Source organism: Miscanthus floridulus, chromosome 8, assembly GCF_019320115.1.
Source record: "Miscanthus floridulus cultivar M001 chromosome 8, ASM1932011v1, whole genome shotgun sequence".
Lineage (NCBI taxonomy): Eukaryota > Viridiplantae > Streptophyta > Magnoliopsida > Poales > Poaceae > Miscanthus > Miscanthus floridulus.
Window position 1 is genome coordinate 115452531 of NC_089587.1, and position 14355 is coordinate 115466885.

The 14355-nt window shown below is 47.5% G+C and overlaps 2 protein-coding genes across 2 annotated transcripts; both read left to right on the forward strand.

Moving 5' to 3' along the window:
- Nucleotides 1-6166: 6166 nt before the first annotated feature.
- LOC136477197 (methylcrotonoyl-CoA carboxylase beta chain, mitochondrial-like) lies at nucleotides 6167-10909 on the forward strand. Its single transcript, XM_066475282.1, has 10 exons — nucleotides 6167-6759; nucleotides 6877-6996; nucleotides 7564-7998; nucleotides 8109-8199; nucleotides 8387-8619; nucleotides 8904-9068; nucleotides 9457-9531; nucleotides 9652-9783; nucleotides 10472-10528; nucleotides 10650-10909. Exons 1-10 carry the CDS (start codon nucleotides 6526-6528, stop codon nucleotides 10851-10853), a joined length of 1746 nt encoding a protein of 581 aa, XP_066331379.1. The 5' UTR covers nucleotides 6167-6525; the 3' UTR covers nucleotides 10854-10909.
- A 118-nt stretch (nucleotides 10910-11027) lies between these two features.
- LOC136477195 (uncharacterized) lies at nucleotides 11028-14289 on the forward strand. The gene has a single exon (XM_066475278.1). It carries the CDS (start codon nucleotides 11267-11269, stop codon nucleotides 13847-13849), a length of 2583 nt encoding a protein of 860 aa, XP_066331375.1. The 5' UTR covers nucleotides 11028-11266; the 3' UTR covers nucleotides 13850-14289.
- The last annotated feature ends 66 nt before the right edge of the window (nucleotides 14290-14355 follow it).

Consider the following 14355-nt stretch of genomic DNA (forward strand, 5'->3'; position numbering starts at 1 on the left):
GGATGCTTCGGGGTGTTGGCCGACGTGTAGCATGTTGACAGTCGGCGATCTAGTCGGCGAGAGGATGGACATCTCCAACCTGGTCGGCGAATTTGCCCCTTAGGGCATCTTGATAACTGGCAGCAACGTTGGTGAGCCCAAAAGGTAGGGCCGTAACCCTTGGAGTTTCCTTTGGTAGATTTGAACCAGTGGGTGGTTGACGCTGAACCAGAGTGGTCAGAGCTGATTCTGCGATGGAGAGGCAATCGGCGAGCTTCTGGCCAACCTGATCGATGGATGCGATCCGATCATCGTTGTTGATTTGCCTCCTCTGGTAGCAAGGGAGCGGGCAGCGAATTGTCGATGGAGACGACCTCGGAGGTAGTTCCAAGATCGGATCTGTAGTCATAGGTGTTGGGGTGACCAGCGCAGAATTGATCTACACTGGCTCAATGAGCTCTCCAACTCCATCAGCATTGATGATCCACGAGATCGATCCGACCGTGAAGATCTGGCCGCGCTGTGGGAGGGACAAAGAGCCTGCAAAACGTACCATCTTGTTCGACATGGAAACAGCACGCACACCCCTACCTGGCACGCCAACTGTCAACATAATATCATCGGCAGTCCTCCGAGGGGTATCCCATGAAGGTAGATTGATCGGCAGAGATGCGTATAATCGAGAACAAGAAGGCAACAGAGACACACGAGTTAGACATGTTCAGACCGTCAGTATGACGTAATACCCTACTCCTGTGGTCTGTTTGATTGTATTGGCTATCGTATGATATTGCGTGTGTTTGGAGGGGGTCTCTACCTGCCTTATATAGTCCGGGGGGCAGGGTTACAAGTCGGTTATATCTAGGAGATAACCGAAAAGTAATAACAGATTACAGGAATCATGGGATCATGCGTATCCTAACAGATCTTGTAGTATCTTCAGGATATCTTCCTAGTGTCTTATGGGACGCGCCGAGCAGCGTCGTGCCCCGCAAGGCTTTGTCTTGTGGGCTATGCCGCCCTTGGGGCGCAGCCCATGTGGTCCACCGTGGGTATCCGGGGTCATATCCCCACACCGCGGGCCTCGTTCCCTCCATACACGGTGGCGGCCATACTACAAACGTCGTTAGTGTGATCTCGCAAAGGCTATAAAACCTCCGATGTACAACAATAGTGTGCGCAAGCACCAAGTGATAAGAGGTAAACACTAGGCCTAAACCTAGAGCAAGCGCATTAGCGGTGATCTAACTAGCATAAGCACTTCACAAAGCATCTATACACCTAATATTTTCCTAAGCATTTTTGGTGGCTAAAGCACAAATAGATGAGCCTCAACTCTCCACACACTTCCTTCAGCTATAGCACACCTTTCTTTGTTGAATGGAGGTGTATAAACAGCCCCAACTCTAAAAACTAGCCATTGTAACCTTTTCTATGGGCACCAAATTGATCCGGGTGGTATTGGACAAGAAGCACCTAACTATAAGATGCCACGTGCATTTTAGCACCGGATTAATTCAGTGAATACCGAACTACTTTAGCGTAGCACCAGACTATAACGGCGCCCTGTTTTTATCGATTTTTTTTTAATTTTAACACTTTTTGGAAACTAATTTTAAATCTAACACGGTCGGTTTTTTTTAACTAACACTTTTGGCCGCGCCTATTGCCCTAGCGTGGCCAAATGCCTGTGCCGCGCCATCATGGTGGCGCGGCAGAGGGCTAATATGGCGGTGACCGGAATCGCTGACCGCTGACGGGGCAGGGCCTGCCGCGCCACCGATCTTGGCGTGGCACTATCGCGCCCTGATCCGTGGCACGGCAGAGCCGAATAAAACCCCCACCGCGTCCCACGTCCACCAGTGGCCGAGCAGCCGCCGTTGTCCTTATAATGGTTATGACTACATGCCACATCCGGATCTAATGAAGGTAGGGAAGGGTAGGAGGAAGAAGAAGCGACTCAAGGGGGACATGGACGCTATGAGAGGGTACGGCGAAGACATGTACGGCGGAGGAGACTTCAACGAGACCCATGGCAGGAATCTTTGCTCTGTTTGCAAACAATCTGGTCACAAGGCTAGCCGGCATAGAAGACGAGGGCAGCAGGTGATTTCATATTGTGTTTGTATTGCATAACAAGTAGTTCAAATTTTGCAATGCTACGTAATGTTAATCTGAATATTGTTAATTTGAATACTCTAACCCTTTGTTTATCAATTTGTACCAGGATGACCCCTCCCACGCCACACCAGTTGTACCCCCTTCTTGAGGTGGAGTACGACGACCCCTCTTCTACCGGACGACGAGGTTTCTAAGAGGCGTTCGAGGGATCCTTACATTCCTGGGACTTAGTTCATTACGTCGAACATATGTCGAACGAATATTGTCGTCGAAAACTTGCAGACTCATAAACCAATGAAAATGTTATGTGGCAACTTGTCATCCATTTATTTGCTTCATGTTCGTTTCAACTTGCGCACGGTCGTGGCAGCACTTGTAGTTTTATACAGCACTGACAACAACTCAATTGAAGCTGGATGTTGTCTGTCCGCGTCACTGTCACGCCGTGGTCTATGGCGCGTCACTAACGCGCCATGGACTCTGGCGCGACAGAACCTGGGCTATGGCGCGACCGAACCAGTGGGCTACAGCGTTGTATTCGAGATAATTTCACCCGATTACGTTTGTTTTAGAAATTTTGAACGCATGATACAAATAGATGTGATTACTTAAGATCGATTATGGGTAATCCGAGTACATGATACATGGGTACAATACATCAATAGTTCAAATGAAATATAAGACAACATAATGGAATTTCTACTACATAGCTACATTGATCATTAATAAAGCATGGAACTAACAGACGACGCAATCAAAAACCCTCAGTCAGAAATATACTGAGTAAGCAACTTGTCGTCTGAGTACCAATCCTTAACCACAACCCAATTGCTGTGGCTAGACTCACCTGCATTGCCCTGATCTGCCTTTCGCCTATAGTAAGTGACCTCCGCTTCATCTGCGGCCTCTATGGCCTGAGTGAAGAACGCGTCGTCATCCTCCTCCGCCTGCAAGCCTGCCTCTACTAGAGCGATGAGCTCGCTCAGTCTGTCAATGTCGTCCTTAGCCTCCTCCGCCTACAAGCCCACCTCTGCTAGAGCGATGAGCTCGCTCAGTCTACCAGTGTCGTCTTCAACCTCATATGCCTACAAGCCCGCCTCTGCTAGAGCGATGAGCTTGCTGAGTCTGGCAGTGTCGTCCTCATCCTCGTCCTCCTCATCAGACAACATAATCGGTGATTCAACGGTGCGACCAGCTCGCTTTCTGTGCTCATCTAACTTCTTTTTCTCGTACCTTGCACGAGCCACCTCTGCAACATGGTCCTCGCTGCATCCAATCCCTTCATGTATAAAATGCAATCAGTTAGCAATGCGACTATATTAGATTTAAAATCAGGCAACGAAAAAAGGCTTCCAAGCACTCACTGGCACATAATGAAACAACATGCTCGTTCAAGACCTGCATCTGTACTCTTGTCTCCTCCCTTGCCTCCTTCCTTGCCCTCTCCTCCTCTTTCGTAGTCAGGTCCATATCCCTTCTTTCGTGCAATTACTTGCTTCCCCTTCAGTTCATCCAAGAACTTAGCTTGACCATCATAACATTTCCACCTGCATTTCCTAGTGCTCTATTTAAATGATAAATTATATCATATATGTCTTAGCAAAAGAAACAAAATACGATTTCATGGTTACCACAAAAATAACCAACATCATCATAGTCAATCATATGGCCGCAATAATGGCCTATTCCAAGCTCCGAAAAGGGACTAGACCGTAGTTGGATTTAACACCACATTCGCAATTGACTGGCGGTGCTTTGTAAATTAACCTTTCTTTTTTTGCTTTGCTTTTGGAGGTTCTTCGGGCCATTTGTTCTTAGGACCATACAACCACTCCTTGAAACGACACTTCGCCATTGAATACACCTAAATAACGTGACATTAGTACATGACACATATAGCTCAATATTTCAACACATACACTTTGCACTTACTTCATGCTTGTTTGGACACACAAACTTCAACGTATTGTCAGGGTTTATCATGGCTCGGTCTCCGCAATGGCACAGAGGAGGTTCCTCGAGTCGTCTAACTGCGGCTAAGTGCTTCTCCTGAGCCGTCTTTGGAGGGGGGGTTAGGGGGAGGTGGAACCCACCGCTCGAAGTGCTCTCGTGGATGTCGCCCTCTCCACCAATCGTCGAAAAGGAGGTACCTGGGGTCAAACTTGTCTGCACCGTCGATCCACTGAAAGAAAAAGCACCTCTCATGGGCCTACACAACAAAATTCCAACAAAATATTAGTAACCTAGTAATACAAATGAAAATAAAATGTACGTCATTACCTTGAACGAGGACGAGGAGGGAGGGATGTGGCCGGGGAATGGAAGGGAAGGGAGGGAGGCGGCAATGGAGGGCCGGACGGGGGGCGGGCTGCCGACGTTCGTGGCACGGCGGCCGCGCGTGCTCGGCGGCGGGCTGGCGCGGGTGGACGCGGGCGCGGCGGCCAGGCGGCCTTGCTGCTCGGGCAGCGGGATTGGCCGCAGGGGTTTTATTCGGCTCTGCCACGCCACGGATCAGGGCGCGGCAGAGCCCTGCCATGTCAGCCCGCTGCCGCGCCACCATGCATGGCGCGACACAGGCATTTGGCCGCGCCAGGGCAATAGGCGCGGCCAAAAGTGTTAGTTTAAAAAAAACGACAGTGTTAGATTTAAAATTAGTTTCTAAAAAGTGTTAAAATTAAAAAAAATCTTTTTAGCACGACAAACTTTCGTATTTTGGATATAACTTTTAGCTCTGAACTCGGATTTTAATTATCTTAGCCTTTTTGGAAAGATAATGAAGAGCTCTACAGGTCCGAACTAATATCATATCAATTTAAGCAGATCCAAAATAATGAGACAAGTCCAATTCATACATCGTTTTTGTCACGGCTTCAATTTCGTTTGTGTGTCTTCGCTTCCGTGCTTCTACTTCCTGGTGTCTTAGATTTCTAGCATGTCTTATAGGTCTTCAACATGGCTTCTAATGTCTTGCTTGAGATGTTGATCACTTCAATTTCCATGTTGTCTAAGTTCAAGCCAACCTTGCATCCATTTGAACTTAACCTTCTTACTAGAAAACATTGTTAGCTCAAATGGTCATGGTATTTATCAAACACCAAAATCTAACTTAATGGCCCATAGGGTCCATTTTCCTTACATATGTACCAAAGATTGATAGCAGAGCTTAGGTTATTAGAGGATAGAGAGTTGACTTCTTGCCACAGATAGGAGGTGCCAGGTGGGGGCAAGGGTGTAATACTAGAGTAGTTGCAAAGCTCAAATAAATGCTTGAAATTTTCTGAAAGTAAAACATAAACGCCATATGTGGTATGTTTGGTAGCTTTGCTTAGCATTGAGCAACATTGCCTGGTGAGGTTAATGTTTGGTAGAGAGTAAAAAGCTCACTTTGCCCAGCTATCTCACCCAAGTCAGCAAGGATTTCCTTTCTCACTAGGGCGAGGCAAGGGGATGCTTACTTTACCTAGCCAAGCTAGCAGGCAAGGCACTGTCAAGCAAAGTCAGTACAAATAAAGTGGTTATTTGAATATTTCGCTCGGTGTGAAAGCTTGCCCAGCACCACACACATGCACTGATTTTGATAACACCAAGTGCTCATATGGGTCCAAGGGTCATTCAGCCATTCGTAGGAGTTAAGGCCCTGTTTAGATCCCACTCAAAATCTAAAAATTTTCAAGATTTCCTGTCACATCAAATCTTGCGGCATATGCATAGAACATTAAATATAGATAAAAAGAATAACTAATTGCACAGTTTGTCCGTAATTGACGAGACGAATCTTTTAAGCCTAAATAGTCTATAATTGGACAATTTTTTTCAAATACAAACGAAAATGCTACAGTACCCAAAAGCCAAAAAATTTCACATCTAAACGGGGCCTTAGAGGAGCAAGAGCAAGTTAACTACCACACAGGACAAGATGCACTGCTTGCTTGCCTTGCTGGCATGAGAGATTTCAATCTGGATCTCCTGGTTGGGTAAGACAAAGAATCCAATGTGAACGAGCCGGAACTGTGTTAGCAAGCCGTTCCCTGCCGAACGAGGCGAGACGAGATTGCCGAGCAAACTAACCAAACACGCCCTCGTCGTAGTCCATGCCTCCCCGTCGACGCCGCGACAGCAGCACCGTCGTTGCCAGCTTCCCATCGTGCTCTGCCTCCGCTCCCATGCTCTGCCAGGCTGCCACTGCAAACAACGGCATGGATAGCAATGATAAGCTTATCAGCCCCAGCGCGGCGTCTAGTCAGACCATCATTATCCGGCCCGACTTGCGTGCACCAGCAGCGCGGCGATGGGAGGGAGAGACTGGGGAATTCTGGGTCTGGGTCTCTGGGAAGACACTCCAGCAGCTCTGCACTGCACTGCACTGCAGCAGTAGCACTCCCACTCCCACGAAACCGGGGAACCCACCCACGAGCCTAGTCTACTATGCTCAGCCGACTCGCCGCGGCGCGGCGCCAGCTGCTGCTACCCCCGCGCGGCGCCCCGGCCGTCGCGTACCGCTCCTCCTCGTCAGCGGCCGCCGCGGTCCACGGGGCCGCGCCGGCGCCCGTCTCCGCCTCCGTGCTCCCGGACACCCTCGACAGGGGCTCCGACGCCTACCAGCGCAACGCCGACGCCGTCGGCGGGCTGCTCTCCGACCTGCGCGCCCGCGTCTCCCAGGTGCTGGCGCTGCCCCTCACTTCCTCGCGCCGTCGCGCTCTCTTCCTCGAGCTTGCTTTGTGTCTGTCTCCTGATTGAAGACGGAGAGCGTGGTGTGCCCCCCTTGTGCTTGTGCAGGTGCTGCGCGGCGGAGGCGCCGAGGCGGTGAGGCGGAACGCGGCGCGGGGGAAGCTGCTCCCGCGGGACCGCATCGACCGACTGCTCGACCCCGGCGCGTCCTTCCTCGAGCTCTCGCAGGTTCGCTCGCCGCTGGCGCTCGGCCTCTCGTTTTCCCTGCGTTGATCAGGCCACATTATTGTTAAGTGAACACAATTTCTGTATGATTGGTCTAGCCCGTACCCCGTAATGCTAGGAATTTGGGATTACCGAGAGCAAAAGGCTTAAATTTCCGCAGATTGTTTGTATTTATAAGCTGCCATTCACTCCTTTTCAGCAAACAATTGCAATTGCAATCGAGGTTAGCATAGCAATGCTCCTCCATGAGCCATGATATATCTCCCATTTTGTGACCCAAAGTCCAAACGTTAGTATTGTGGCACCACAACCCTGTCCTCCTGAACGTTGTATCAGCTTCAAAGGAGATATAGTAGGCCTGCATGGTAATAGTTGATTGATGATTGGACATGAGCTACTGAGACGCCCAGTGTCTTCCAAGTTCTACCAGTGTCCTGGACCCAAGTGCCTCTGCATTTTTTGGAAGTGTCAGTATCTAGGAGGATGGTCTGGAATAAACTAATTGTTTTCATTGCTGTACTTCTTCTTGTTCTAGACTGCAACTGTTGATGTTAAGTTCTTACTATACAGCTTGCAGGCTCAGATGTTTATGATGAAGCGTTACCATCAGCAGGTATAATAGCTGGCATTGGACCTGTTCATGGACGATTATGTATGTTTGTGGCCAATGACCCAACCACTAAGGGTGGTACATACTATCCTCTTACTGTCAAAAAGCATCTGCGAGCACAGGAAATAGCTTCCGAGTGTAAACTGCCTTGCATCTATCTCGTTGACAGCGGAGGTGCTAATCTCCCCAGGCAGGCTGATGTTTTCCCTGACCGTGATAATTTTGGCCGAATATTCTACAATCAAGCTAAGATGTCTTCAGACGGCATCCGTCAGATTGCATTAGTCTTAGGATCTTGCACTGCTGGTGGGGCTTATATTCCTGCAATGGCGGATGAGAGTGTTATAGTTAAGGGAAATGGAACTATATTTCTAGCAGGTCCGCCGCTTGTAAAGGTCAGTATTCTCTGGCAACCATTTGTTTATTTTGTACATGATGAGATGAGATATTGAGCAGTGCCTAAATCATGCCTTATAATTAAAGTCTAAAGGGCCAAATTTTATAGGCTGCTACAGGAGAGGAGATATCTGCTGAGGACCTTGGTGGAGCATCAGTACATTGCAAGGTATCAGGGGTCTCAGATCATTTTGCACAAGGTAAAGTTTAACAACACTTACTGCATCATATGACTGGATTACTTCCCTCTTGGATATTTGACATTCTTTAAAGCCTTATATTTGTTTTACCATAGGTGCTCATCTTTTGTATTATTCTGTTTTAGTTACATTTCAGTTGATGCTTCTTTCATATTTTAGACAACTCCCACAATGTTAATTGATGTAGATGAACTTCATGGGCTTGCGTTGGGGCGAAACATTGCGAAGAACCTGCACTTAGCTGCTAAAGGAACAAATATTCAAAGTTCTGCTTGTGGTTACCAAGAGCCATTGTACGATGTAGAGGAGCTTCGCTCAATTGCACCGGCTGATTTGAAACAGTCCTTTGACATTCGTTCAGTAATAGCCCGTATTGTTGATGGAAGTGAATTTGATGAGTTCAAAAAATTGTATGGAACAGTAAGGATTTCTTTTTTAGTTGAACTTAACTATCATTTGCATGAAGGGCGGGCCTGGTGCAAGCAGTAGAGTCTTACCGCCTGTGACCGGAAGGTCCCGGGTTCGAGTCGCGGTCTCCTCGCATTGCACAGGCGAGGGTAAGGCTTGCCACTGACACCCTTCCCCAGACCCCGCACAGAGCGGGAGCTCTCTGCACTAGGTACGCCTTTTTTTTTTAACTATCATTTGCATACTGCATCTTATGCATTGTGCAACTCAATTTGTTTTTCTTTAAATTTATGCAGACACTAGTGACTGGTTTTGCAAGGATATGTGGGCAACCAGTTGGAATTATTGGAAACAATGGCATTTTGTTTACTGAGTCAGCGCTAAAGGGTTCCCACTTCATTGAATTGTGCGCTCAGCGGCATATTCCTTTGATTTTCCTTCAAAACATTACTGGGTTCATGGTATGGTATTCCATTACTCTTCAAATTACTTCTTTGAGCTCTTTCATTTCATATCCCACTATCGCATAGTAGACAGACTTATTATTGTATTCATGTTTTTTAGCGCAAATAAAAATTATTATCTGCATAGACTTATTGATTATGCAAAGGTAGTATTAATGTGGAGCTCACTGCCTCTACTATGTTCATGGAACCAGGCTATAACTAGTGCAGGATATAGAATTACATAGTTTACAATGATAGACTGCAAGATTTTGTACAGTATGGTTGGGATGCTAAAACTTAACATACAAATTAGTGATCTTATCAAGTATGACTGTATGAGATGTTTAATCTTTTTGAAGGACAGTAGCATGTTCACTGTTGGTTTATCTGCTGACTGCTGTAGGTCGGGTCGAAGTCTGAAGCTAGTGGAATTGCCAAAGCTGGAGCAAAGATGGTCATGGCAGTTTCCTGTGCTAAGGTCAAGCCTGTCTAGACCTTTTTTTTTAATTATAAAAAGCATTTCTAGACCCTTTGATGACTTATACAACAAACATTGCACCAATGAAACTTGACTAATATACAAGGCATGTGTACACAGGTTCCTAAAATTACAATAATTGTTGGTGGAAGTTTTGGTGCTGGGAACTATGGAATGTGCGGACGTGCATATAGCCCAAACTTTTTATTTCTCTGGCCAACTGCTAGGATATCTGTTATGGGTGGCATCCAGGTAAGAGCCGTCACACTTGTTATTGTTATTGTTATTGCAGCATGTAGACGGTCTTTACTAATTTACAAGTAACCATTTATCTTTGCCTGGTAGAGAATGTCCATAATGTAATCGTTGTCTTCATTGCCAATATTTTGATGCATGGAAGATTGCAGCATTTGCTATTTTTCAGCATTATCATAGTCTTTGATAACGTCTTATCAGTTTATAGGTATTAAGAAAAATGGGATAAGGTGAATTAACATCTACCATCTCAGATTCGTTTGGAGTTTCAACACTAGCACTGCTAGAATCCTAATATTTAAAACTAGATAATACTGTCCAGCTAACTTTTGTTGCCTGCAAAGAAAAATAAAATATGGAAAACCATGCTTCCGTGGTGCAAAAGAAGTGTGATGCAGCAAACTCTTTAGATTGTGCCGAGATGCGGAAAGTTGTGGATTTTCCTGGAGTATCTGTTTCTTTCCAGAGGTTATGTTCTTCTGACCTTTAACATCTTTGTGCATATGAAGTTGTTACAATCTTGCTGAATATTTTCCTGAATTGCATTCTAATTGCATTGCATGTAACCTTATGAAAATTAAGCTGTGAATCCTGCATTATATTTTCACTTGTGGGGAATGCTCAAAACACAGCAAAGCAGTATCAATCAACACTTCTTACTGTTTCTTCCCTTGAACCTTTTCAGGCAGCTGGTGTCCTCGCTCAAATAGAAAAGAACAACAAAAAGAGACAAGGAGTGGAGGTATACCTAGCATTAATTCCTTGTTTCAGAAAACACTAAACCGTGTAACTCATTGAAAGCTTGAATGTCAAAATGATTCCTTTTATATGTTGAATTCTAATTTTTGTTGATATGCATACAGTGGAGCAATGACGAGGAAGAAGCCTTCAAAGCAAAAGTCGTGGAGGCCTACGACAGAGAAGGAAGCCCGTACTACTCCACTGCTAGACTCTGGGACGACGGGGTCATCGACCCTGCTGACACCAGGCGGGTTCTCAGCCTCTGCCTCTCTGCTTCCACCAAGCCGGTTCCAGAAGATACAAAATACGGTGTATTCCGGATGTAAATACTGTGTATGAATAACACAACCGTGTTTAATAAAAAATGCTTCCATGCGCACAATGTGTGTTGTTTATTTGGCTGATAGGCCATGACTGAAAGTACTGTTAGCTGATTTGTTATGAGAGAGTAAGCGAACAGGGCGTTTGCCTTCTGCGCAAATAAAATTTCGCCCTGGTTTTTTGTCGTCTAATGTGTGGCACGGGACAGGCACCGTTTACCTAATATTTTGACTGAGATGGTACAAAAGTGTTCTTCATTTATTTATTCAGTCAAAATATTCGGCATTTGATATTCAGTCTTATCAAAAGACCAACGATGAATACGAGTAATTTGAATTTAGACCTTTTTTTTAGAACCAGTAGTTTGAATTTAGATGGCTGGACTGTTTGAGTAAAATATTCGGCATGGCCCACTAGAATGTGGAGCAATTCTTGGGCCTATCCTTGGTACAACTCGATTTTCGAGCCCAGCCCATCGTCTAACCAACCAAAACCAATGACCGTACCGCGAGGCAGTGACGACCAGTCCACAGTCCACGCCTCTCCTCCCCCGGTCCACCTCCGCCGGCACCCCGCCCGCCCTCCGTTCCCGATCCGCCCGCCGCCGCCGCCCATGTCCGGCCGCCACGCGCCGCACCTCCGGCTGGCCGTGCCGCCGCGGCTCTCCGCGCACCCCTCCTTCCGCTTCCCCTCCACGCCGCTCCCCACCCCGTCGAAAGCCCGCGGCCTCCCCTACTCCTCCTCCGCCGCCTCGCCGTCCTCCTCCCCCTACGCCGCCGCGCTCCTCCGCCTGCTCGTGCTGCACGCGCTCTTCCTCCTCGCGCCCGCCGTGCGCGCGCTCCCGTCCCTGGCCCACGCGCTCGCGCTCTCCTCGCCCCTCGCGCTGCTCTCGGCCGCCGCGCTCCTCCTCCTCCACTTCGCCGCCTCGGCCCGGAAGACCCACCGCCAGCCTCACCACCCGTTCCCGGGGATCCCCGCTCTCCTCCGCCCGGCCCTCCTCCTCGCGCTCTCTATCCTCCTCCGGCTCGTGGCCCTCCGCATCCTCCCTTCCCCGGGCCTCCTCGTCCTCGCGGACTCCGCCGGCTCACTGCTCGCCCGCGCCCTGCGCCGGCCCTCCCGCCGCCGAGTCCTCTCCGTCGCCGTCGCCGCCTTATCCCTTGCCTGCATCTCCCCTTCCGCTTCCGTCATCCTCGCGATCCCCTTCGCCTCTGGCTTCCTTTCCTCGGCCGAACAATCGGCCGCGGCGCGGCATGCCACACGCACTCGGCGCGCTCGCGCAGCGGCATTTGCTCTCGCCGCTGCCTTCCTCTCCGTGCCGGCGCTTGTGGGTCTCTCCTTTTTCGGTGGCAGCGATGCGGGCGACGCTCCTGACGCAGCAGTGCCGTTCGGCCCGCTCTGGTGGCTGCTGCTTAACTCTGCCTTCTTTGGCATGACTTTGGGGCGACGGCAGGAGCATGGCAGCGGAGGCGGTAGGCCGAGTGTGGATTTTGCAATGACGTTCTTATGCACTCTTGTTCTAGAGCTGCTGTACTACCCAAAGCTGTCTTTACCGGGCTTCTTGATCTGTGGATTCCTCTTGTGGACCGCCAGCAGGGAGCTGGCCCCTGCAGGATATGTGCAGCTTGGTACCGAAGATGCCTCGGAGTCAGTTTTTGAGGCGGTCATGGGGCCAGCTAGGCATATCTTGAGTGAGCGGAAGTCGAGGAAGATTGCTGCGTTTCTATTGATCAATACAGCCTACATGTTTGTGGAATTTGGCAGTGGGTTCATGAGTGATAGTCTTGGGCTGATCTCTGATGCTTGTCATATGTTGTTTGATTGTGCTGCACTGGCAATTGGTCTCTATGCGTCCTACATCGCGAGATTGCCTGCAAATGGCATGTACAACTTCGGAAGGGGCAGGTTTGAGGTCCTGTCAGGGTATGTCAATGCAGTGTTCTTGGTTCTTGTTGGTGCGCTGATTGTGTTGGAGTCGTTTGAGAGGATTATTGAGCCTCGGGAAATATCAACTAGTAGTCTTTTGGCAGTTTCAATAGGTGGACTTGTCGTAAACATAATTGGATTGGTGTTCTTTCATGAGGAGCACCACCATGCTCATGGTGGTACCTGTTCTCACTCCCATTCACATTCTCATTCACATCATGGCCATGGACATCACCAACACCATGACCATGAAGATCACAAACATCACGATCATGATCATCACGGTGCTAATAATGTGAAGGCATGTGATCATCATGGAGATGACAGCCATCGCCATGATCACCATGGCAATAGTAATAGCGAGGGCATTCATAACAATATCATGGATAACACCTGCAAGGAGAAGCATAGCCATAGCCATGGCCATGAGCATCATCACCATGAACATTCGGACCATTGCCATGAGAGCAGAGATCATGCTCATCAAAATTGCAACAGTATTAGTATTGAGCAACAGCTTCTTGACATTCCTCTTAGCAATATATCTTCTCATGACACAGAAGGTCACTCTTCAAAAGCAGGATTGAGACCATCAGATTCTGGAAACAGTAATAAGTCAGGACACCGACATCACATTGATCACAACATGGAAGGAATCTTCTTGCATGTCCTAGCTGACACAATGGGAAGCGTTGGTGTTGTAATATCAACCTTACTGATCAAGTACAAGGGATGGCTTATAGCCGATCCCATATGCTCAGTATTCATTTCAGTTATGATTGTATCTTCTGTTCTTCCTTTGTTAAGGAATTCAGCTGAAATTCTGTTGCAGAGAGTCCCGAGGAGTCATGAAAAGGATTTGGCTGTAGCATTGGATGATGTTATGAAAATTGAGGGTGTCCTTGGAGTCAACGATGTTCATGTATGGAACTTAACTAATACTGACATTGTAGGCACTCTTCACCTACATGTATCAGCAGAAGCTGACAAGTCTTCCATAAGAAATAAAGCTTCACGGATATTTCAAGAAGCTGGGGTTCAAGATCTGACTATCGAGATTGAGTGTGTTAAAAGGTAACAAGAGTTGTTGATAGTATGATAGGATTTGACATAGAGAAGTTTTTTGGCACTCCATACAGGAGCCATCCGTTTGAAATGTATCATGGAAGAAATTGTTTTTTTTTCTTTCTAAATACGAATATGCAGCTTGTCATTCAGGAATAGCATACTCTGTTGTAGGCTTGAAGCAATCAATTTTGAATCCAAATGATGTTTGGTGCAACAGCAAATCATAGCTCCATCCATCTGTGCATAACTGCATATTGATGAATCTTACAACTCAATAGTGGTCCTATCATCCTATGGACCTGATAATGTATATTGTCCGAGACAAAGAATAAGCAACTTCTGTTTATTGCTGCACTAACATCTTTCTCTAACTGGCTCTAAATAGATCATTTCACAACTTTCTGGCACTTGTTATTCACATTAGTGATTATCTGATGGTGAAGTAAATCACATAATTCCCTTTGTGTAGCTGTTCATAAATGGCTGTTTATTTGTTGTTACACTTGCAACCCGAAC

What these genes read in the sequence shown, in the direction of transcription:
- LOC136477197 (XM_066475282.1), top strand. Translation starts at nt 6,526, where the DNA reads ATGCTCAGCCGACTCGCCGCGGCGCGGCGCCAGCTGCTGCTACCCCCG. An exon ending in TGCGCGCCCGCGTCTCCCAG is followed by an intron (nt 6,760 to 6,876) that starts GTGCTGGCGCTG and finishes GTGCTTGTGCAG; the next exon opens with GTGCTGCGCGGCGGAGGCGC. An exon ending in CTGTTATGGGTGGCATCCAG is followed by an intron (nt 9,784 to 10,471) that starts GTAAGAGCCGTC and finishes GAACCTTTTCAG; the next exon opens with GCAGCTGGTGTCCTCGCTCA.
- LOC136477195 (XM_066475278.1), top strand. Translation starts at nt 11,267, where the DNA reads ATGTGGAGCAATTCTTGGGCCTATCCTTGGTACAACTCGATTTTCGAG.